Source organism: Mesocricetus auratus, unplaced genomic scaffold, assembly GCF_017639785.1.
Source record: "Mesocricetus auratus isolate SY011 unplaced genomic scaffold, BCM_Maur_2.0 Super-Scaffold_100020, whole genome shotgun sequence".
NCBI lineage: Eukaryota > Metazoa > Chordata > Mammalia > Rodentia > Cricetidae > Mesocricetus > Mesocricetus auratus.
Window position 1 is genome coordinate 12,344,676 of NW_024429201.1, and position 21,922 is coordinate 12,366,597.

Sequence of the window (21,922 nt, forward strand, 5' to 3'; positions counted from 1 at the left end):
ATTACTAAATGTTCCTGGAGCAAAAATCACTTCCATTTGAGCACTACTGCTGTAGAAAAATGTCTCATTTGCATATCTGCTTATAATTTCTCTGACAATATATTAGCAAATTGGTAGTCCATGAGACTCTAGATCAATGCATAGTAGTAGTAGAAAGAATATATAAGAGCAATTAAGTGTTACCCTGTTTTATAATCCCTGTTGAGAAAACAGATGCCATTTTATATTTCTTTAATTCAGCTTTTAAATTTTCTTAGCTTAAAAAAGGTAGAGTAGGACTGAGTAGAAATCTCATAATATTCAAAGGAATATGTTTTACGTCTGAGTACTACTCATCATTTTCCTTTTAGATAGGACTACATATTTAAACATTAAAAGCCTTCCTATAACCCCCTCCCCCATACAAAGACTAAAACTCAACACTATGAAATGTGTGTAAGAGAAACTGGTTGGAAAATAAATAGGTTTTTACTAGGTATGCATGAGTTTGTTCTAGTTGAACTTAGTTCTGAGGTTCTAGATGACATAGAGCAAGAGAAATGCTGAGTTTTTGTTACAAGTGCTAACTTGATACATGCTATAAAAGTTGTGGCGCACGCCTTTAATCCCAGCACTCGGGAGGCAGAGGCAGGTGGATCTCTGTGAGTTCGAGGCCAGCCTGGTCTACAAAGTGAGTTCCAGGACAGCTTCCAAAGCCACAGAGAAACCCTGTCTCGAAAAACCAAAAAAAAAAAAAAAAAAAAAAAAAAAGTTGTGCATCATACTGCTTGTTCTACAATACTTACTCCTTTGTTCTCTTCTTATCCCAAGATAAAGTGAAATCTTTTCGTGCAGCGCTACAAGAAGAAGAGCAGGCAAGCAAGCAAATTAACCCCAAGAGACCCAGAGCCCTCTAAAATTGGTATTTGCTACTAAAGGATCCCCAGAATCCCCAATACTGTAACAAATGGTGGTCTAATCGTAAAGGCCACTTGAACGCTTTTTGAAATATTTAAGTGTGTGGAAATATCTTGTCCTTCATCCGAATGACATTTCAATTTTGTGAAACACTCCTTTGTCTACAGAATGCTTCTAGTCTAAGAGGCACAACTAACAATTGGGATTAGTGAAGTATTTTGTTTCATTTACCCAAATAGTGATTGCTTTTGGATATCCTTGCCAATTTTATTTAAAGATTGTGGAAGTAATCCAGAAGTGGAGAGTATGGGAAGCCACAAAATTTCCTTCAACTCAGATCCATTTTCTTAGCCAGACTGAGCAATTTTGAATACTTTGCGTGCATGCATACCTCATCAGTGATTGTACATACCTTGCCTACACGCCTAGAGACAGCTGTGTTCACTCCTCCTTCTCTGTGCCTTGACTAAGGCTATTGACCCTAGATTTCTGAAGCACAGCCAAGATAAATTACATTCCTTATTTGTAACTGTAAATTACCTTTATTGTGTGTACATTTTTACTGTATTTGAAACTTTTTTTTGTGTGTGTGACTAGTTAATTTTACAGTATGTGCCATAGCAATTGAACGGAACTAAAGTCTGTGACAGTTGACATAGCTGCTGGACCATTCCATCTTATATGTAAAGAAATCTGGAATTATGATTTTAATACCATGACATGTGATTATAATTTTCTTAGCATTTTCTTTGTAAAAAACTAAAATATAAACTAGTTGGTGTATAATAAAAACTAAAGAAATTCTGAGAAGAGTTTTATCTTAGGATAATACATATATATGCAGTGTGTGTGCCAGTGGTGTTAACAAGACTAATAGTATAATTTGATCCTTAACAATGCCATTATTTAAGTTGAAGTGTTTCCTAGCACTCCAAATTTAATGTACTGTTAAGGGAATTTGGCTTCTGATGCATGAACATTTGTATGTACATTGAAAGTAGTCCATAATACAAGTTAGATAAACAAGCGTAGATGGTATGTAACCCCAAGAAGTGTCAATGCCTTACAGGGCAGGTCATAGCAAGCTCCATCAATATCTAGTATGAGATGGTTTACCATTTGATGAGAATCACATCTCACGAATAGATTGGTAGTAAGGAAAGCTACTCTTTAAATGGCGGCGCTCATTTTTACAGCTGCTATTCTAAAAAAGAAAACTGGCCAATTTTCATGTAAATACTGTTTAAAGATTTATACATACATACATATATATATACATATATACACACATCTCTATGAGTTTTCCCTTGGTTCCCAGTATATAGTCCAGTAGGTTAACCAAAGAACCTCCCATGTTTCTCTTGATTAGGGAACCTACTGCTTCACTCGGTGAACCAAGGGCAAATCTATGAATAGAGTCAATGAGCCAGAGTCTTTACTTCCCTGATCTTAAATGAGAGGATAGCTGAGGAGTCCTAACACCGTGGTGAAAAGCTCTGTAAACATGAAATCTAAATCAAATGTAGATTTTTCACAATATGCTTATTAATAAATGAAATCTATGAAACAAATTTAGAAATAATGTACTTTAATATATTCACCTTTGTTTTGGAAGGAACTCAGGTTTTCTTGCAGTTGTAAGATGTATTCTATTTGTGTCTGTTTCAAAGACGAGAGGAAGAATGAAGAACTATTTCTATTGACCTTGCAGAGGCTGTTAAAAAGGTAACTTTTGCCAGGCATGGTGGCGCATGCCTTTAGTCCCAGTACTCAAGAGGCAGAGGTAGGTGGATGTCTGAGTTCAAGGCCAGCCTGGTCTACATAGTGAGTTCCAGAGCTATGTAGAAAGACCGTGTCACCAGTAAAAGGGTAATTTTTTGTGAACGCCTCATGTAATAGGCAGTAAACACAAACTTGCTCATTAAGCACAACAGTTTAGCTTTAATGTTATTGGCACTGGACAGGTGCTATCTTTGGAGGGTCTTTATAGATACATTCTGCCTTATGCTGGTTTCATCTTAATCTGTAGTCAAAGTATTTGAAAACTAGTACCATCAAACATCTTGCGAGGTAAAATATGATTATTATATGGGAAACTGAAGACCATTAAAGGGGACTGGACTAAATAAAGGTCAGCAGTTGGTAAGTACAGGGAAAGAAGCTGAGAAAGCCTAGTTAAGTGGAATTGTGTCTCTAAAGGTGGAGATGTTACATACAAGAACTCTGCAAAGCAGTTCTGTGACATTAAAGATAATTAACCCTTAAGAATAGTCTGTGTAACAAAAGTAGCTTTTGCAGCTAAGAAACTTTTTGTTTTAGACAAAATAGCACTTTGTCAAGCTTAAAAGCTGCTATACATATTTTAACTATTGACAGCTAACGACTCAAAATCATAACATTTACTTCATGACTTTGAAGCCAGATTTTGGGGAAAAAATATCTGTGTAGGCAAACAACTTATATTCTTAAGTTTACATAGCATCCTTAGCTAAATCAATTGGAAACACTCCTTTTGGTACAAAGACAGCCAAATATCTAATGAAGATAGTTTAATTTCCTTATATAAATAAAACAGCCAATTTATTAAAATATATAAACAGCATTTATCTTCAGTCTAACAAATTTTAAATTACTTAAAAAGAAGTACCAGGTACTAGAATTTTAAATATCCAGAAGTAAGGAATCACACCAGGAGCCTGTAGTTGTGTGAGAATTGAAACTGGAAAACTTGAAGCTACACACAGTGGTACACAAGTGTAATCCCAGCATTTAGAAGGCTCAGGCAAGATTTTTTTTAGGTCAACCTCAAAAAAAAAAAAAAAAAAAGAACAACAAAAAAGACCCTCTCACCCATGAAAGAAAAGAAAATCACTAAATTAATAAACCCCATTTGATTTACAAACCCTTCTGGGATTTTTCTAAATCTGAAATTGGTAGATCTTGTCTCCCCCAAGAAAACAGAGACATGACATGATTTTATTAGTTTCATTTCATAGGTAGAGTCAGAGAGCATGCCTGCACTGTGTTGCCGCAGACTCCTGCTTACCCAGATAGGCAATCTTGTCTGTGTTGCAACAGCTCATCTAACAAAGAAGGCATTAACACATGGAAGCTATTATAGATGAGGAGGATATGTAAAAGAAAGTTGTATGAAGTAACTTGCTGTACATGTGAATGAGGATTTGTGACTGAGCTGCAGGCCTAAAATAAGCCTTCCAGTGAATAAAAATGTAACATCTTTATACAGCAAATTATTAGAAAGTTTAAATGGTTGTGCGCATCTGCGGCTTTTGAACTTGGAAACCATTATGTATGTTGAACCTTGTCCTTTGCAGTATATTTAAAACACTTAAAAACAAAAATAATACATAGAGTCAACCACTTTTAATATACAGGATAATATTAGGAATGTATAATGTCATTTTTTTCTTGGTCTTGAGAAAAATTGTTTTCAAATGGCTAGGAAAAGTGGATACCTTCTGCATTGAATCCATGTAGCAACCTGAAGGGGGAAAAAATGGAAAATGAATGGTGTTACAAAAAAGCCCAACTTTTGATACATAACGTACCTTTAATACATAAACACATCAACATACTTACACACTATTCCTAGTGCTAGTTACTCTCCAAGTAAATTGGCAAAATATACGGTGTCATGTTTATGTCTTGTTGTAACCTACTGTTTGACTGAAATTATAAAGACTTGCTATCCCAGACCTCGCTCTCTATTTCAGCTGACCAGTTAAAAAAGAAATTAGCTGGCATTTGAGGCAAAGTGAGATGAATAATCTCTTCCTATTCTCTGAACTCTTACTGAAGTTTAATAAAATATACATTACTTCCTTGTTGATATTATGTGCTTATCTGACTTATGTTAGAAAGTAGTACCCTGAGGGAGTTAAGAAGGAAGTTTAAAATACAATGTATTTGGACCTGAGTTTACTTTTCAGGATGGCCTGTATGGATTAAAATGTCTGGAAGAGCATTCAGCTATTAGGGTTAACAGTCAGTGAAGACTCAGTAATCCTGCTAACCAGACAAAACAATTTCTTCAGTACTCTATCTTCATCCTTTTAAATTCAGTCTCTGGAATACTGCTGCTTTAACAGTAAACTGGCCAGACGTGGAATACATCCTATCCTAGAGGAGTACTTATCTAGCATATGTAGGCCTCAGAATGCAGTTGTCAGCAATGTAAAAAAATAAACAGAATGTCCAGGAACTTCTGGAAGTGTTAGTAAAAACAAGTTAGTACAATTGGGTAATGAACTGAAACTTGCTTAGTACAAAGTAAAACAAATTTTGGTCCCAATTGCCAAATAATTGGTGCCCTTTAACTTAATAGGTGCAGAATTTGCCTTAGGCTACGTCTGTTATTAAATGAATAATCAGATGTGGTTATAACTATTTCATGCTTGTCATCTGTTTAACAGTAGCTATTCTAAAGTAAGGGAATAATGGGTCATCAAATCAATTACATGTGTTAAAATGATTTTTCTACCTTACAGACTATTTGTAGGGTAAGCATAAACTATTAAGATAATGAGTTTGAGGTTGGAGCAGGAGGAAGGAAACACACAAGGCACACATACATCCAGGCTACTTCTGGCGCAGACTGTTCTTTACTACCAATCTTAATACATTCATTCTGCTGCAGCCGCCTAGCTGCCATCCTTCACCCCAGTGGTTCTCAACCTGTGGGTTGTAACCCCCTTGAGAGGGTGTCAAATGACCTTTTTAGTGGGGTCGCCTAAGACCATTGGAAAATACAGATATTGCAAAAGTAGAAATGAAAATAATTTTATGGCTGGGGTCACCACAACACAAAGAACTATTAAAGGGTCACAGCGTTAGGAAGGTTGAGAACCACTGCTCTACACCAAATACTGTTCCACGCTATGGAAATACTATGCAATAACTCTCCCAGGTAGCACCTTATGCCACTTAAAAGTCTTGAAGTCTCTAATCTTAAAATACCACAGTAAAGAAATGTCAACATTTAGAACAACAACAAATGTAATTACCTGATAAAGTCATCTATGTCCATGGAACGGGCCCGTTTGTCACTAAAACCTGTGCTGGTTAGGATTTGCTGTATTTTATCTGCTATACTGAAATCTTCTGGTATTACCTATCAATATAAGATTCAGAATAAATGAACAACATCTTTAATGAAGACACCATGACTCTCTTTTTTTAAGTTCAGTAATTGTAGTCACGTTTCATAGATTTGTAAAGGACAGTGAAAACACCTGACAGTTTGGGTAAGATCTGGATTTCTAATTTAGAGGCTGCTTTTGTGACAATACATAGAATACTTCGAGCTACCATGCACATAGTGACCTTCTTCATCTTTAAAATGGTAGTAAGATTCAGACCTCACAAATAAAGCGAATAAAATTTAAAAGCAATTATTGATCTTTTAAAAATAATTCATACAGCCCACCTAACCAGGTAATTTTTCTCAGAAACGACTTCTCTCTTGGTGGGTATCATAGCTCACCCCTGTAATCCCAGCACTTATGGGCAGGAGGAGTAACTTAAGTTTAGGGTAAGCCTGTCCTATAGAATAAGACTGTCTCAAAACAACGAAATAGTGATTGATTTTACTTGACTCACCATTTACCCACAGACCATTTAAAATCCAACTTAGTGGTTTGGTTTTTTTGTTTTGTTTTGTTTTTTCAAGACAGGGTTTCTCTGTATTGTTTTGGAGTCTGTCCTGGAACTCCCTCTGTAGACCAGGTTGGCCTCAAACTCACAGAGATCCGCCTGCCTCTGTCTCCTTCATGCTGGGATTAAAGGCTTGCACCACCAACGCGCAGCCCAACTTAAGTGTTTTTAAATTTAGACTCATATGTAGTAGTTTTTGTTCATAATAGAGAATGGAAACAGTACTATGGTATATTAAAGGATAGGAGAATCTGGGTATAAAAAATACAAAGGAAATAGTCTTAAGTGTCTGCTCTGTCAAACTTAAAGATACTGAAAAACAACAAACAGCATATACACATGCGTATGTATATTCATGAGGACTCCCATACTTCAAACTGTTAAGAGGCTTGGGGCACATGACCAAAAATACCCATGCTTTGTTCTGATTATTTAAGATTTCTAGATGATGCCCAGCAGTGGGAGATAAAGGTAGAAGCATCAGGGATTTAGACATTCTCAACTATACAGTGGCAGCCTGGGCCACTGTCTGAGCAACAAACAGGATAATCACAGTTTGGGTTAGCACATTCCACACGTTTAAGCAAAGCAAACTGCTAATCTATATATTTGAAGAATTACAAATCAGCCGAATCCAACTCTTACTAGGGTTAAGTACAAATGTTAAAGACAAGCTTGTTCGGTGTTCACAGAAAAATTAATCTTTTGAAACTAGCTAGGCATGGCAGCTCACTCTGCTAATGCAGGAAGATCTCTGAGGTTAACCTCAAGCCCAGCCTAGCTACGTAGCAAGACCATTTTAAAAACCAAGAGACCTGGACTAGTTAGATATTATGTATTGACTTTAAGGGTCCCACAGAATATATAGGTTTTAAAAATAAGAACTTGGTGGCGGGGAGGGTTGTAGGGGAAGCCTGAGAACAGTTTCATCAGAGTTGAAGAGAAAACCACCACAGAGCAGACAAGCTGTAAGTCTTGGCAGCTACCCTGAGAAGAGCGTGCTCCCTGAAATCAGTCTGTGTTGAGATCAGGCTCAGATCCCAAGTCTGAGGGAAAGCATGCTTCGAACACATAGATCATGCTTCTGTGAGTAGTTCAGAAAGGCAGACTGAGGAAGCAGCATGGCTGTGCTCTGTAAGATACTGGTAAAGGACATTTCTTAAAGTAGACTGCAAGAGCCAGATGGCAGCACTTGGGAGGCAGAGGCAGGAGGATCTATGAGTTCCAGGCCAGCCTCCTCTACATAACGAACTCCAGGACTACATAAAGACCCTGTCTCAAATGAACAAAAAAAAAATCACTGATACGATAATTTCTACTTACAGTATTATGTACTGAACAGTGAATTCTGTAGTTCCTTTCCAACAGCTGCTGTACAGCACTTGATCTGGAGATTAAGTGACAATTACAAAGTCAGATTATACATAATTTAAATTTAGACAAAATGAAATATATGTTCCAGGCCTATGAGGTGGCTCAGTGGTAAAGGCATTTGCAATGCCTAACAACCTGAAATCAAGCCCCAGAACCTACATGGAGGAAGGACCAATCTTGTAGGGTGTTTTCTGACCCATGCTCCCCCCCTACACACACACAAACACCACATGTAATTTTTAAAGTAAGGTTAGGCGGTGATGGTGCACAACATTAATCCCAGCATTCAGGAGGCAGAGGCAGGTGGATGTATGTGAGTTCAAGGCCAGACTGGTCTACAAAGAGTTCTGGGGCAACTAGGGCTGTTAAACAGAGAAGCCTTGTATCAAAAAAAAATTAAAAGTGAGCTGGGCGTTGGTGGCACGCCTTTAATCCCAGCACTCGGGAGGCAGAGGCAGGCGGATCTCTTATGAGTTCGAGACCAGCTTGGTCTACAAGAGCTAGTTCCAGGACAGCCTCCAAAGCCACAGAGAAACCCTGTCTCGAAAAAAAAACCAAAAAAACAAAGTGAATATATGACTTGGTGAAATTCAGGAATTTTAAAAGGGTACAGAATATTTAAGCTTACAAAGCTAACAATAAGAATCCTAATAAACATCTCTTTAAGTCCTCTTGTTCTTTAAATGAGTCAAATACCCAACAGTGCTTTTTTTTCAACAGGTTTTCATTAATGATTACCAAGCTAGCCTCAAAATTCCAGTGCTCTAGTGATAACAGCATCTTAACTTTCTAAGTAGCTGAGCTACACATACTTCAACTCTGAAGGGTTCTTAGATACTCCACAAAATCTCCCTAACCAAAACCAACTTTGCTGGGCTTGGTGGCAACGGCCTATAATAATACAGCTGCTAGAAAGGCTGAGGCAGGGGGAATTGCAGGTTCAAGGCTAGCTTGGAACTCAGAAGGTAACAGGTGGTCTGGGCAAGTCACTGAGTGACAGAATGCTCAGGTGGCACGCTTAAACCACAGGCTCAACTTGGCATGGCCAGGAAAAAAAGTCCACACTCTCTAAAACCAAATTTCACCTCTTACCCTCAGATGCCCAAGTTGTGTCAGACCTCTCAAGTTAAAACAGCACAAAGACTAGAAGGTGGTTCAGCTGGTAAAGTCACTTGCTGTGCAAGCGTAATAACCTGAGTCCGTGCCCTAAACACATCAAAGTGGGAGATATTCCACTCCTTAAGGTGGTCCTCTGACCTCCAGATGTGCACCAAGACACATCCCACCCACAGTAAAATAAGGAAGAGGAGAAAACCCAAAAGCAAAAACAAAAACATGGGAAATGTGTGGTTAAATTAGTTTTTCCTGTTTTGCAAAGAAAAACCTGATTTGACTTCCAACTCCACTTGTGGTTATTAAATTCTGTCTAGTCTCTGTACTTTAGGGTAGCTCTTTTTGGGTAAAGGACCAAATGCTTTGACTACCTGAAAAACTGGTCTTTCACTGTTAGCAAGCAGAATACTTACTTGAATGCAGCAGACAGTGTCTTGTTTTTCCGAACAAAAGCGATCCTTACTAAGCCATCCCATTCCTGAAATATAAGATGAATATTTCTTCAGAATACAGAACTACGCCTGCTACCTGTGATCATTTTTAATATATAAAGCCAGAGGGAATGAAAATGGCCTACATCTTGATCTCACTAGCACTTATGCAAAAAGATGTACACTTGACCTCTGCACTTGTTTAAATCTCACTGAATTTAACTGGGAAAAAAATGTTGTCCCCCTATATAACACGGCAGTTGGAACACTTTCAAAATAGAAGCAAACTAAGGACGGTGGCACTTACAATTAGGACTCCAGTACATAAGAGAATTCGAGCCAGGTCTTGAGCCACAAGAGACCCTACCTCAAAATATCAAATTCAGAACACAAATGTGATTTAGGATGCAGCTTGTGCAAAAGTTTTCTCTAATGTCATTTTAATTGAAAAACTGTTTCCACAAGGGCTTCACATGCATAAGGCCTTGGCAACACCAAAAAGAAACTGTTACCACAGTATTATTCAAACAGATGTTTCCAGCATGTATAACCATGAGTTCTGAAATGCAACTGGATTCTAGTCCTTTTGCCATCAGACGACTCCAACCTAAGGCTGCACCGCACTTCCTATCTTCCTGTGTTTGCATACTCAGACTGAATCAGAACTGCTCTGCTCTTTAGAATGATGCTTTCCAACCTGGACGTTTTTGCCTTTAATGGCCTAGTATTTTGGCCTCACCTGAAAATTGATAGGTGGTGGTGGATTCTTAGGTTCTATCCTTACAACGCTGGACTCCACCTTGGGAGGCGGCCTGAAGTTATTCTTCCCCACCTATTAATAAGAAACATTTAGTCCTCTCACAGGCAACTTCATTTACTTTTTGTTTGAGACAGGGCCTCACCATGTAGGTCTGGCTGGCCTGGAACTCACCTGATTAAGGTGTGTCACCATACCCGGCAAGGGTAACTTTATAAATTGGTAACCAAAGATGTTCTGTTGGCCAGGTACAGTGGCTTAGGCTTTGGGAAGCTGATAGTTCAGGCCAGTCGGAGTTAGAGAGCAAGGTGCTTAGGGAAAGGCCAAGTGCTCAGGGTGAATTAAACTAGATTATTTAAGGATTAAAAACAACAAACCAGGTGGTGGTGGCACACGCCTTTAATCCTAGCACTCGGGAGGCAGAGACAGGCGGATCTCTGTGAGTTCGAGGCCAGGCTGGACCGACAGTCTCCAAAACAATACGGAGAAACCCTGTCTTGTAAAACCAAAACAAAAAAAAAAAAAAACCAACAACAACAAAACTCACATACCTTCATTAAATGGTCCACACGTGCTAAAAGCTGTGTATTAATAGAGAGTCTGCAGTATAATTTATCTCCTGGTTTTGCAACCAAACGAAGAGCAAATTCTCTTTGAAACATAAGTATAGCACATCTGAAAAGGAAGCAGAAAAGAACAAGAAAAAATAGTTATCTTCAAATTACAGCAGTATTTTTTAACTAAAAATGTTTATGTTTCCAGGGTGTTTTGCCTGCATGTATGTATTGGTATCCATGATGTCAGAAGTAGGTATTAGATCCTTAGAACGGGAGTTACAGCCAGATGTTAGCTGCCATGGGAGTGCTGGGAGTAGAACCCCAGTCTCTGTAAGAGCAATAACATGTACCCTTAACCAATAAGCAACCTCTCTGGATAATATTTTTAACCACAGTGAATTGTCCTGGGAGGATTTGTTGTTAATGGCAGTATGATCAGAAGGTGGAACACTTTCAGCCTTAGTGTTATCGATACAAAACAGGCAAGTGTACTCTTAACCCCAAGGAAAATGGCTTTCCCTCATGGATTAGATGAACAACTATTTTGACCTGTTGTTGTGTTAGTATTACTATTATGTATTAGTCTATGATGCCTTCTGAAAATAAGCAAACCAATAACAATAACAACAACAAAAAAAAACCAACCCCACAGTAAAGTTGACTCCACGGGAGAACTGTATTTGTGGCGTAGCTGGAATTGTATCTGAGGTATGGCCAGGTAGGTTATAATGTCCAGTGTTCTCTTAAAAATACGTGGACTTCTTCAACAAGCGATAGAGACATGTTTAAAGGTTAGTAAGAGAACGTCTTCAAAACTGTATTTGAGATGTGGGTGTGGTGTAGTGGGAATTGAAGTGAAGGCTACATGTACGTATACCACTGAGCTATATCTCCAGTCCTTTAGGTCTGCTTTTTGAGATCAGGTTTCACAAAGTTACCTAAGCATGTCTTGAATTCACAATTCTCCTATCTTGGCCTCTAGGGTATATCCATATATTTCTGTATAACCCGAACAAAATTTTTATAAAACTATATGAAGCGGTCTTCTGATATAACCTATTCCCTGTCATTTAAAGAGGGACTGTGTGTGTGTGTGTGTGTGTGTGTGTGAGTAAGAAAGAGAGAGAGGGGCATGTTAATGATGACCTGAGTTTAATCCCTGAGATCCTGCAAGCTGTCCCCTGACCTAAGTGCACAGACGTGCACAGACATGCACACACAATGTTAAAATAGGATGGTTATGGCTCCTATAATTTATGAGTTTATTTTATAAACACTGAGGAGGTATGTGACTTAGTTTCAAAGTCACTGGTATAAAACACTGTTTTAACAACCAGTTAAGTTACTGCAAGAACCTAGACATAAGAAATTTGTCAGTTTATTGAAGAGTATTACAAAGCAGAAGAGAAAGCATGCACAAGCATTTACCACCCCAAGTAAAAGACCAAACAATAGACTTTTATTAACTAAAAGACCTTCCTAGAAGTCAGTATTTGTATTTCGTGGTTGCGTGGGTGTGTGTTTCTGAGATCAGGGTATCATACAACCTGGGCCTGAACTAGCTATGTAGCCAAAGATAAGCTTACAGCAATGCTCCTGCTTCTGGTCCCACATGTGGATTAGTTATTCGTCACCAGGCTGAATTTATGTATTGCTGGAGACGGAACTCTGGGCTTTCTGGACTCAAGCATTCCACTCCATCCACTGAGCTACATTCCTGGCTTTCTGGACTCAAGCATTCCACTCCATCCACTGAGCTACATTCCTGTCCTAGAAACTGGTTATCTTCTACATAAATGCTCTAGTAGTTTTTCAGTGGTGTTGATTTTTGGCTGTGTTCCTGCCTAAATTGTCAGTCTAAACTTTAGAAGTAACTGTGCTTTTACACAAACCTGAAGAATGGTCGGTGTAGCAACAACTTGAAGACAAAGGGAGAGGAGATCTGAAAGAGAGTCCACAGTTAGCGCCGAGGAAAGACGTATCTGAGAAACTGGGATGCTTCTGTTAGTCTGAGGGATACCTGGTAAGGTAAGTTTGCCACACAAGCATCAAAGAACGGCAACTCCGATTTCAGTACATCTCCCACCAGGACCTGGAGTTTGCTGGCCAGAGGCCTAATAACAAGGAAAGAAATTTTAAGAGAACATTGTTTCAAGAGCTTGAAATGTACTTTAATTATTAAATATACTCACGTGCCCTGAACTCTTTTGTGAAGTTCGGCTACTAGCCTTGGATCAAGTTCACAGGCAACTACCTACATTAACAATAAGGAAAAAGCTTCACTGTGGAGTACAAATCTTTTACCATCCAAGTAATAACTCACATGATGTACACAATTTAAGCTTTTTCCAGGCTTAACATCAATATCCCCTCAACTGTATTCTCCTGCTTCAAAAAACGTCCTGTCTGGTCTGTCTCCATGCTTTGTAACTGAAGGTGATGAAAAGAATACACTTAAGATAATCAGTGTTTTTAGAAAGCCCACAAGAGACCCACTCCCAGTACTCGTTAAACTGATATCCAGAACAGAAGGCATAACATCGCAAGTCAGTGAAAGTGGATGGAACTGAAGTCATTATATTATAACAGCAGCAGAGGGTTCGCTGACTTTCTTGACTGTGCCTATAGGGCAGACACTTGTGTTGCTGTATTAGATCTCCCATCAACACATCAAGGGTAGATTTTGTTTTCTTGATAAATACATTTCATTTTCAGAGTTAAAAATTTCTAAAGGCTCAATAATTCCTATTGAAACAATGGCAATTAAAACATTTATACTTGTAAACCACTTGAGCTAATTTAGTAGTAACACGCGAAGCTCCCTCTTTACCTTTTTGGCCTTCTCTAACAGCTTGACGGTCATGTTTCCAGTCCCAGGCCCAACTTCGAGCACCACATCAGTAGGTCTTAACGCAGCCTAGGAGCAAGCACAACTCCTTATGCTTCTGGCCCACCTGAACACATTGCTTATAAATGACTTTCTACTCTAGCTTCCTTCCTCTTGTTAACAATACTACCCTAAGTGCATTAGGTATAAATGAGTATCTCCATTTCCTAACCCAGGGGATATACCCAACTTCTGGAGTCAGAAAAGGAGCAAGCATGGATGGCTTTCTACACTGCTGATAATTCCAGCAACCCGTAACTAAGCCTGCTCCTGTCAAGAAGTTAAAATGGGAAAGAGGGTGATGAATTTGCTTAAGGTCAGCATGTGGGAGCAAGAGTTCTCTCTCTGTGTCTCTGTCTCTCTCTCTCTCTTTTTTTTTTTTTTTTTTTTTTTGGTTTTTCGAGACAAGGTTTCTCTGTATTGTTTTGGAGCCTGTCCTGGAACTCGCTCTGTAGACCAGGCTGGTCTTGAACACATAGAGATCCTCCTGCCTCTGCCTCCCGAGTGCTGGGATTAAAGGCGTGCACCACCACCGCCCGGCTACAGTGCACGTATTTTATGTCGGGTATCCTATCTTATTTTTATTTTCTTAGATTCTCACTATGGCGTTGAACAAACCATCACCCAGCTCAGTTTCCCCAAGTGCTGGCATAAGTGCACACAACGTCATGTCATACCAGGTGTGACTCCGAAAAAGATGACACATAAACGCTCTGCCTTTCCTCGTCTACACCCACCTTATCAATAATGCTGTTAACAATTAGAGGATTTTTCAAAATGTGCTGCCCAATCCCTGTGTTGAACATGAGTCCTGGAATAAAACACGAAGCAGCCTTAATTTCCCAACTTTTCAAAAGGCGATCCCAGGCCGTCCCAGAGAAGCGGCACGGAGGATTTCAGCACCAATGATGCGACAAGCGTCCCGCTCACGGCTGGGGTTGGGACGCAGCTTTAAGTCGATCCATCCCTCCGGCTGGCACGGACCACCAGGCGCGGGGAAGGGTCAGGGCGGAGCGTGCACCCTCCTCGGAGCGGCCTTCCGCGCCGCGGGTCAGATCGCACCGAGACGCGGTCCTCCCCCAGCTCCCTCCACGCCGCCGCACCTCCCGCCCGCTTCAGCTCCCGGCGCTGCTCCTGCCGCTCGCGCCGGCGGCCACTCGCCGAGGACTTCGCCTTCGGCATCTTCTTAGGAGTCTCGTGGCAAGGAGAAAGCAGCGAGCACCGCGTGGAAGTCGCCCTCGGTGCCGTCACGATCAAGGCTCTGGCTGCGGTCAGGGGCCTCCCGTCAGAGGCAGGCTGGAGCCCGGTAGCCGCTGGGAATTGTAGTCTCTCCTGAGACCCGGCTCGAGTCCGGTGGCCGCCGGGAATTGGAGTCTCTGCTGAGCACCCGCAGCAAGGACCCAGCTCGAAACCGGTGGCCGCCGGGAATTGGAGTCTTGGCTGAACACGCCCAGCAGAACCCGGCTCGAGCCCGGTGGCCGCTGGGAATTGTAGTCTTGGCTGAACACGCCCCAGCAGGTCCCGGCTCGAGCCTGGTGGCCGCTGGGAATTGGAGTCTTGGCTGAGCTCGCGCAGGAGGACCCGCTCGAGCCCGATGGCTGCCGGGAATTGGAGTCTTGGCTGAGCTCGCGCAAGACGACCCGGCTCGAGCCGGGTGGTCGCCGAGAATTGGAGCCTCGGATGTAGCAAAGCCTTCCCTAGAAGCCAGGGTTCCCAGAAGCCACCGCGCTGCAGAGCCACGCAGTTTGGATTGGCTGGATCAGGGACCTTTGCTCCCCCACCCTATACCTCTTCCGGCAAAGATTTCCCACGTGTGTCTTTTCTGTTTCCCAGGAGGTTGTAGGGTGAAGCCAAGGCTATTACAAAGAAACCCTGTCTCGGGAAAAACAAAAAAGGAAAAGGAAAGATACTGTGTTCCCAAGCCTTGGTTTTAGCTGCTCCTTGCTTTGATGTATTTCGAACTCTAGAAAAAAAAATCCTCAACTATCCTAATACAGTTTTCTAATTTCTACTGTTACGGGACTTCTACCAACGAAGACCATTGGAACACTGTCTCTGAGCCAACTGAAAGTCTTCATTCCAGCCGGCCGGCGACTACATCTACGTATTCAAGACCGAAGTGCATCCCTGAACTTTTCTTGGAGTCCATAACCTGTCCCCAAGGCTCCCATCCTGAAGCTGTAAGCCAAGTAGATGGTTACAAAAGCCAAAATGCGCGATTAGCAAAAACAGGGAGTTGCTTTGCGGAATTGTTTTTCTTACGCTCCCTCTTACAATGACTAGCACTTACTCTGCATACAAAGTTCATCTGAGGTACTAAAATGAAGTCACTACAGTCAGTTTACAGCCCTTGTCACTCCATTTCATTCATTGTTAATAAGCATAATTCTGGAGTTTACATTCTGCCAGTCACTGCCATATGTCAAGAGGAAAAAGATAAACATGACATCATCCCAGCTTATTAAAAGTTCATGTTTTAAAAGGGGAGGGTGCAGTCTGGTACACACATAGGCACCCCACGCTCCCAGGCTGCCTCCCTCGGACATGGCACAAGCCTTCTCTTCACTATATGTCATGGTTATGGTTTCTGTTGCTGTGAAGAGGCACCCTGACCAAGGCAACTCTAACAAGCAAAACATTTCATTGGGGCTGCCTTACACAGGGTTAGTTCATTACCATCATGGCAAGAAGCACGGCTGCATGCAGGTGGACACTGTGTGAGAGAAAAGGCTGATCGTTTTACATCTTGATCAGCAGGCAGCAGCAGGAGACAGTGTGCCACACTACGTGTAACTTAAGCTTATGAGGCCTCAAAACCTGTCCCCACAGTGACGCATTTCCTCCAAGGCTGTGTCTCCTAACAGTGCCCTATGGGCTAAGCATCCCTATTCAAACCACCACACCGTGGCAATAGCACAGCACATTCTGGACTTCACATTCAATGCCAAAGCTGATGGTGAGACCATTCTGAAAGGCCTCAGTTCATTTTCCAGGAGCTGGGGATAGCAGAGTCACTGCATACTGGCAGGACCACAGCTATTTAGCAACACACACACACACACACACCACACACACACACACACCACACACACACACATACCACACACACACAGACACACACACGCACAGACACACACGCACAGACACACACACACACACACACACACACACACACACACACACACACACACACACACACACACAGCAGCTTTGCCAGTTTGAGAATTTACCCCCATGGATTGGAGTTGCTGAACCTTCAGAGTTATGCCAGTGATGAACAAGACAAGAAACTGACAGATTTTTTGAACAAAATAGAAGAAAAAAATAAAAGTAATGAAACAGAACAGTATTTGGCAGGTGAATAATTTACCACCCATGGTTCAAAGTGAGGTCGTCGACAGGTGCCGGCTAACTGCAGGTGAATATGTAGTTGGGGGCAGCATAGATGAAGTGCATGGTGAAGACTCAACTTACCAAAATAGTAAAATTCTGCACTTAAAGCAGCTTGGAAATATTCTCACTCTTAGTGGGGATGCTGATTTGTCAGAAAGTGACCCAGACCATCATGGACAGCGACAAAAAAAAGACTGCACTGACAAAGATGTACTGATTCTGGGGGGTGGAGATGGGGGGTGAATATGTGAACCTCAAAGATGGTCACTGTGGTAGACTGGGGACTGGTAATTGACAGATGTAAGAAATGTGTGAAGAACATGTGGTGTCATCCTAGGTAACATCTTAGGCAATCTTAAAGGAGATTGTTACCAGGTTATCATAGGCAAGTGTATTCCATTACTGACTAGATATGCCAAAGCAGGGAGAGAGAGAGTTCAACTATGTGGTTAATGATTTGACAACTGTTCTAATCTCCACCTCCCCAGAAGGAGATACCACATGAGAGTTTCTCAGGCTGATCCTCAGCCTTTCAATGAAATACTGAAATAGGGTGGGAAACACCTCACACAGGGAACTGTGCGGGTCTGACAGCACTGTTTCTCCACGAAGAACAGCTGAGACATCTATTGTCCTGTGGATTTCTCAAGGGAGGTTTTTTTTTTCTGTGCCCTTTCATAATTGGAATTGTATTTTGTACTGTTTGGAAGAACACAAAGCCTTGAAGATGAGCATCTCCTGATGACGTGGTGCAAGTCACCTTCACCTGTGTCCCCCATCAAATGAGTCAGGCCATTGATTGTGACTTTGTAGGAGTATTTTTCTTTTAAAATTATTTTAATGTTTAAAAAGCCAATGGAATGTAGCTTTTATTTTCATAAGCTACTACAATGTTAAGTTTTTCAAAATTATCTGAAAGCAGAGAAAAAAGTGGAATGCACTACCCACTTAAAATGTGATTTTTTTTTTAAAATTTGCTTTTTATCTCTGTGTGGGACTTTCTGGGAGAAGGTTAGTTTTGGTTTCAGGAGACATTCAATTTGGATGTTTGGAGAAATAAAAATTACTTGTTATGTGATTGAAGTGATGACTTAGTGGATAAGAGCACTGTCTGCTCATCCAGAGGTCCTGAGTTCAATTCCCAGCAGCCACATGGTGGCTCACAACCATCTACAGTGGGATCTGATGCCCCCTTCTGGCATAAAAGTGTACATGCAGATAGAGCACTCATATACATAAATAAATATAAAAATCTTTAAAAATGTATTTGTTCTGGAGAGAAGTTCTTTTTTGTTTTGTTTTTTCAGGACAGGGTTTCTCTGTGCAGCCTTGGCTGTAGCATGAGCATTCTTTCCCACCAGCCTGGTCCCACAACTGCATCATGCCCAAAGAATACTCAGAGACTTAATATTAATGATAATACTGTTGGCTGTTGGCTTGGGTATCTTATTAGCTATCTCTGCACTAATTATTAACCCATAACTATTAATCTATGCATCTCCATGTGGCCTTGGAATGCCGGACCTGTTACTCCCCTCCCATCCTACATCATGACTGTTCAGCGTCTCCGCAGAGATGAGAGCAATTTCCTGTTTGTCCCTGCTTATATCCTGATTCTGCCCAGCTATGTCACTTCCTGCCTGACCAATCAGCCAATCAGTGTTTTATTCATTAACCAATAAGAGAAACATATGCATAGAAGAACATTCCCCATCAATTGGCTATCCTGGAACTCCTTCTGTGGACCAAGCTGGACTCGCTCACAGAGATCCACCTGCCTCTGCCTCCTGAGTGCTGGGATTAAAGCCGTGTGACACCAACGCCCAGCTGGAGAGAAGTTCTTGATGGTGTTCCTCCCACTTCTGCCATTGGCTTAGATATTAACATGTGAAGTTTATAAGAAAGCTAAAATAAAAAATGAATTAGCATAGCTTCACTTAAAGTTGTAAAAGAGAAAAATAATAATAAAGTACCCAAGGGACAGCTCAACAGGTAAAAACACTAGCTGGAACCACTGTAGATGGAAATAACCTACTCTTGAAACTTTTCACACATACAAGTCCCCCTGCCCCTCCCTCATCTTGTCACCACACACACACACACCTAAAAAAAAATGAGAGGGGTGGGAAGGCTGAGAGAGTGGCAAGTACAATAATAGCACTACAATTTATATTCCAGGTACTGTGTAAGTGTATTATTACCCTCACTAACTCTTCTAAACAGCTGTGACATGGATAATATGAACATTTGATAGGCCAGGAAAGTAAAGGGCAACAATGTACAGGATGTCACTCATGATAGCATAATAAATGACAGCTGTTGTTTGAAATGACATCTGGATTTTGTAGGATTGGTGCCTTAAAAATATACTATTATGTTTTAGCTGGTAACTGAGGAGATGGGGGACTATGTCCAAATATAAGATTTGAGACTGGACATGGTGGCACACACCTGCAATCCCACTTGGGAGGCTGAGGCAGGAGGATTACTGAGAACTTAAAACCACTCTGGGCTCTAAATTCCAAGCCACCTAAGAGAAACCTTGTTTCAAAAGGAAAAGACAAAAGACACTCTATTGTGGGATGATCTTTTTGAACCCTGTGTGAAGATGTATCTATGTTTTGCCTCAACTGTTAAAGACCTGATTGGTTCTTTTCTTTTCTTTTTCAAGAAAGGGTTTCTTTGTGTAACAGTCCTGGCTGACCTGGAACTTGCTTTGTAGACCAGGCTGGTCTCAAACTCACTGAGATCTGCCTGCTTCTGCCTCCCAAATGCTGGGATTAAAGGTGCATGCTGCTACCACCTGGCCTCATTGGTTTATTAAAGAGCTGGATAGCCATTAGCTAGGAAGGAGAGAATTGGTGGGACTTCTGGGGAGAGAGTGGAACTCAGGGTTATCTCCTGGTATGGGAGGAGATACCAGTAAGACAAGAGGAAGTCAGACGTGCAGAATGGAGGAGAGGTAGGTAATCACATGGCAATATGTTGTTTAATAGAAATAGGTTGATTTTGCCAGGCGTTGGTGGCACACGCCTTTAATCCCAGCACATGGGAGGCAGAGGCAGGCGGATTTCTGTGAGTTCGAGGCCAGCCTGGTCTACAGAGTGAGTTCCACGACAGCCTCCAAAACAATACAGAGAAACCCTATCTCGAAAAACCAAAAAAAAAAAAAAAAAAAAAAAAAGAAATAGGTTGATTTAAGGTATAAGAACTAGTTGGAGGGTGGGGGAGGGGAGAGTACACCTAATATGTGTGTGAGGCTCTAGGTTCAATTCCCAGGGCTGTAATAAAAAAAAGAGAGAGAGCTAGTTGGGAACAAGCCTAAGCTAAAGGCCAAGCTTTCATAATTAATAAGTCTTTATGTAATTATTTTGGGGCTGGTGGTCCAAATGAAGAAGTCCAACTATAATACCCATAAATGCAGAGGGAACCATACCCATAAAGCTAACTGTCTCAGTTAGGGTTTTATTGCTGTAAAGAGAAACCATGACCTTGGCAATTCTTAAAAAAGAAAACTACTTAATTGGGGTGGCTTACAGTTCAGAGGTTTAGTCCATTATCATCATGGTGTGACATGGTGCTGGCACCCAGGCAGACATGGTTCTGGAGAAGTTGTGTGCCTACATCTTGACTTGCAATCATCAGGAGGTGATCTCTCTCACTGGGTGTGGCTTGAACATATATGGGACCTCAAAGCCCACCTCCACAGTGACACGAAACTTCTTCCAACAAGGTCACACCTCCTAATAGTGCCACTCCCTTCAAGGGCCATTTTCTTCCAAACCACCCACCACACTAACTGAAAATGTTTGAGGAAGATAAAGAAAGACATGGAATAATCAGGAAAGTATATAACATAAATATTATGTGAGAATCTTAGTGATTCCCACAACTTACTGCTCCTAACAGAAAGTGCGCAACTTGTTTACATTGTTTCTTCAAAAAATCTGATTTCTTTGCCTAGAAGGTATACAAACTTTGAGGGTTAGAGAGATTTCTTAGGGGTTAAGAGCAGTTGTTGCTCCTACAGAGGACCCAGGTTAGATTCTCAGCACTCACCTGAAAGCTCACAACTGTTTTTAACTCCAGTCCCAGGGGATCTGATACCCTCTCTCTTGACTTCTGACCACCAGACATATGTGGTACACAAACACGTAGGAAAAAGCACTCATACACATATAATTGTATTATAAATAGGTCTAAAATAAGCTTTCTCTTTTGGTATGTTTTTTAGGTCTTCATCCTCTTTGAGGGTCCCCATGTGCATTTAAAAATTAACAGGCAAGGGGAGGGAGATGGTTTCTGAAGGTAAAATATGCTGGTCATTTGAATTTGTTATATTCCTGAAACCTACATCCAAAAAAGAAAAAAGGGGGGCTGGATTTGGTGTGTATCTGTAAACCTGGGACTTCTGTAGGCAGAGATGGCTTGGGGGCTCGAAGGCCAGCTAGCCTGGAGCACCCTGAAAAGTGGTAGAAACCTGCTTCATCAAGACGGAAGGTGAGACCTCTGACCTCCACATGTGTGCCATGGCATGCATGAAGATAGACTTTCACAGATTTTTCAAGTTATTAAGAAGAAATAGACTAAGAGGAAGTCATGTTGTGCAGGGCTTGCCTGGAATATGTGAGGCCTTGAGTTTGATCTCCAGCACCACATACTATTGATACTACAAATACATACTTTCCATCTGCTAAGTTACTTTGTATCAACTTAAGCTGAGACCATGCTAAAGATATCAAAGAATAGAAGAGGAATTGTTTTTTACCAATACTTCTGTCTGCATTAAGATGCTATAACTGATGAGAAATTTCTATAGAAATGCAAGAAAATGAGGAAT

At 41.1% G+C, this 21,922-nt stretch overlaps 2 protein-coding genes and 1 pseudogene across 9 annotated transcripts in view; 2 read left to right on the top strand and 1 right to left on the bottom strand.

Moving 5' to 3' along the window:
• The window catches only part of Kif2a (kinesin family member 2A), a 59,552-nt gene extending 53,479 nt beyond the window's left edge, over nucleotides 1–6,073 (top strand). For all 7 annotated transcript variants that reach the window (XM_013126143.3, XM_005065564.4, XM_005065565.4 and 4 more), the window contains one exon: nucleotides 811–6,073. In XM_013126143.3, the coding sequence (XP_012981597.1) occupies nucleotides 811–896 (86 nt within the window). In that variant the 3' untranslated portion in view covers nucleotides 897–6,073. The remainder of the gene's footprint in view (nucleotides 1–810) is intronic.
• On the bottom strand, nucleotides 4,267–15,021 carry Dimt1 (DIMT1 rRNA methyltransferase and ribosome maturation factor). Of its 2 annotated transcripts, XM_005065568.4 has the most exons (12): nucleotides 14,793–15,021; nucleotides 14,427–14,500; nucleotides 13,633–13,719; nucleotides 12,995–13,056; nucleotides 12,823–12,916; nucleotides 12,695–12,744; nucleotides 10,797–10,920; nucleotides 10,228–10,320; nucleotides 9,471–9,535; nucleotides 7,894–7,957; nucleotides 5,922–6,028; nucleotides 4,267–4,399 (listed from the first exon to the last, which is right to left on the bottom strand). In XM_005065568.4, the coding sequence occupies exons 1-12, from the start codon at nucleotides 14,869–14,871 to the stop codon at nucleotides 4,357–4,359; spliced, it is 942 nt and encodes a 313-aa protein (XP_005065625.1). In that variant the 5' UTR covers nucleotides 14,872–15,021; the 3' UTR covers nucleotides 4,267–4,356. The 2 variants fall into 2 exon arrangements, with proteins under 2 accessions (XP_005065625.1, XP_021078421.1); XM_021222762.2 differs by lacking the exon at nucleotides 14,427–14,500 and having other exon boundaries at nucleotides 14,793–15,011.
• A 1,819-nt stretch (nucleotides 15,022–16,840) lies between these two features.
• On the top strand, nucleotides 16,841–18,165 carry LOC101844612 (annotated as a pseudogene).
• Nucleotides 18,166–21,922: the final 3,757 nt, after the last annotated feature.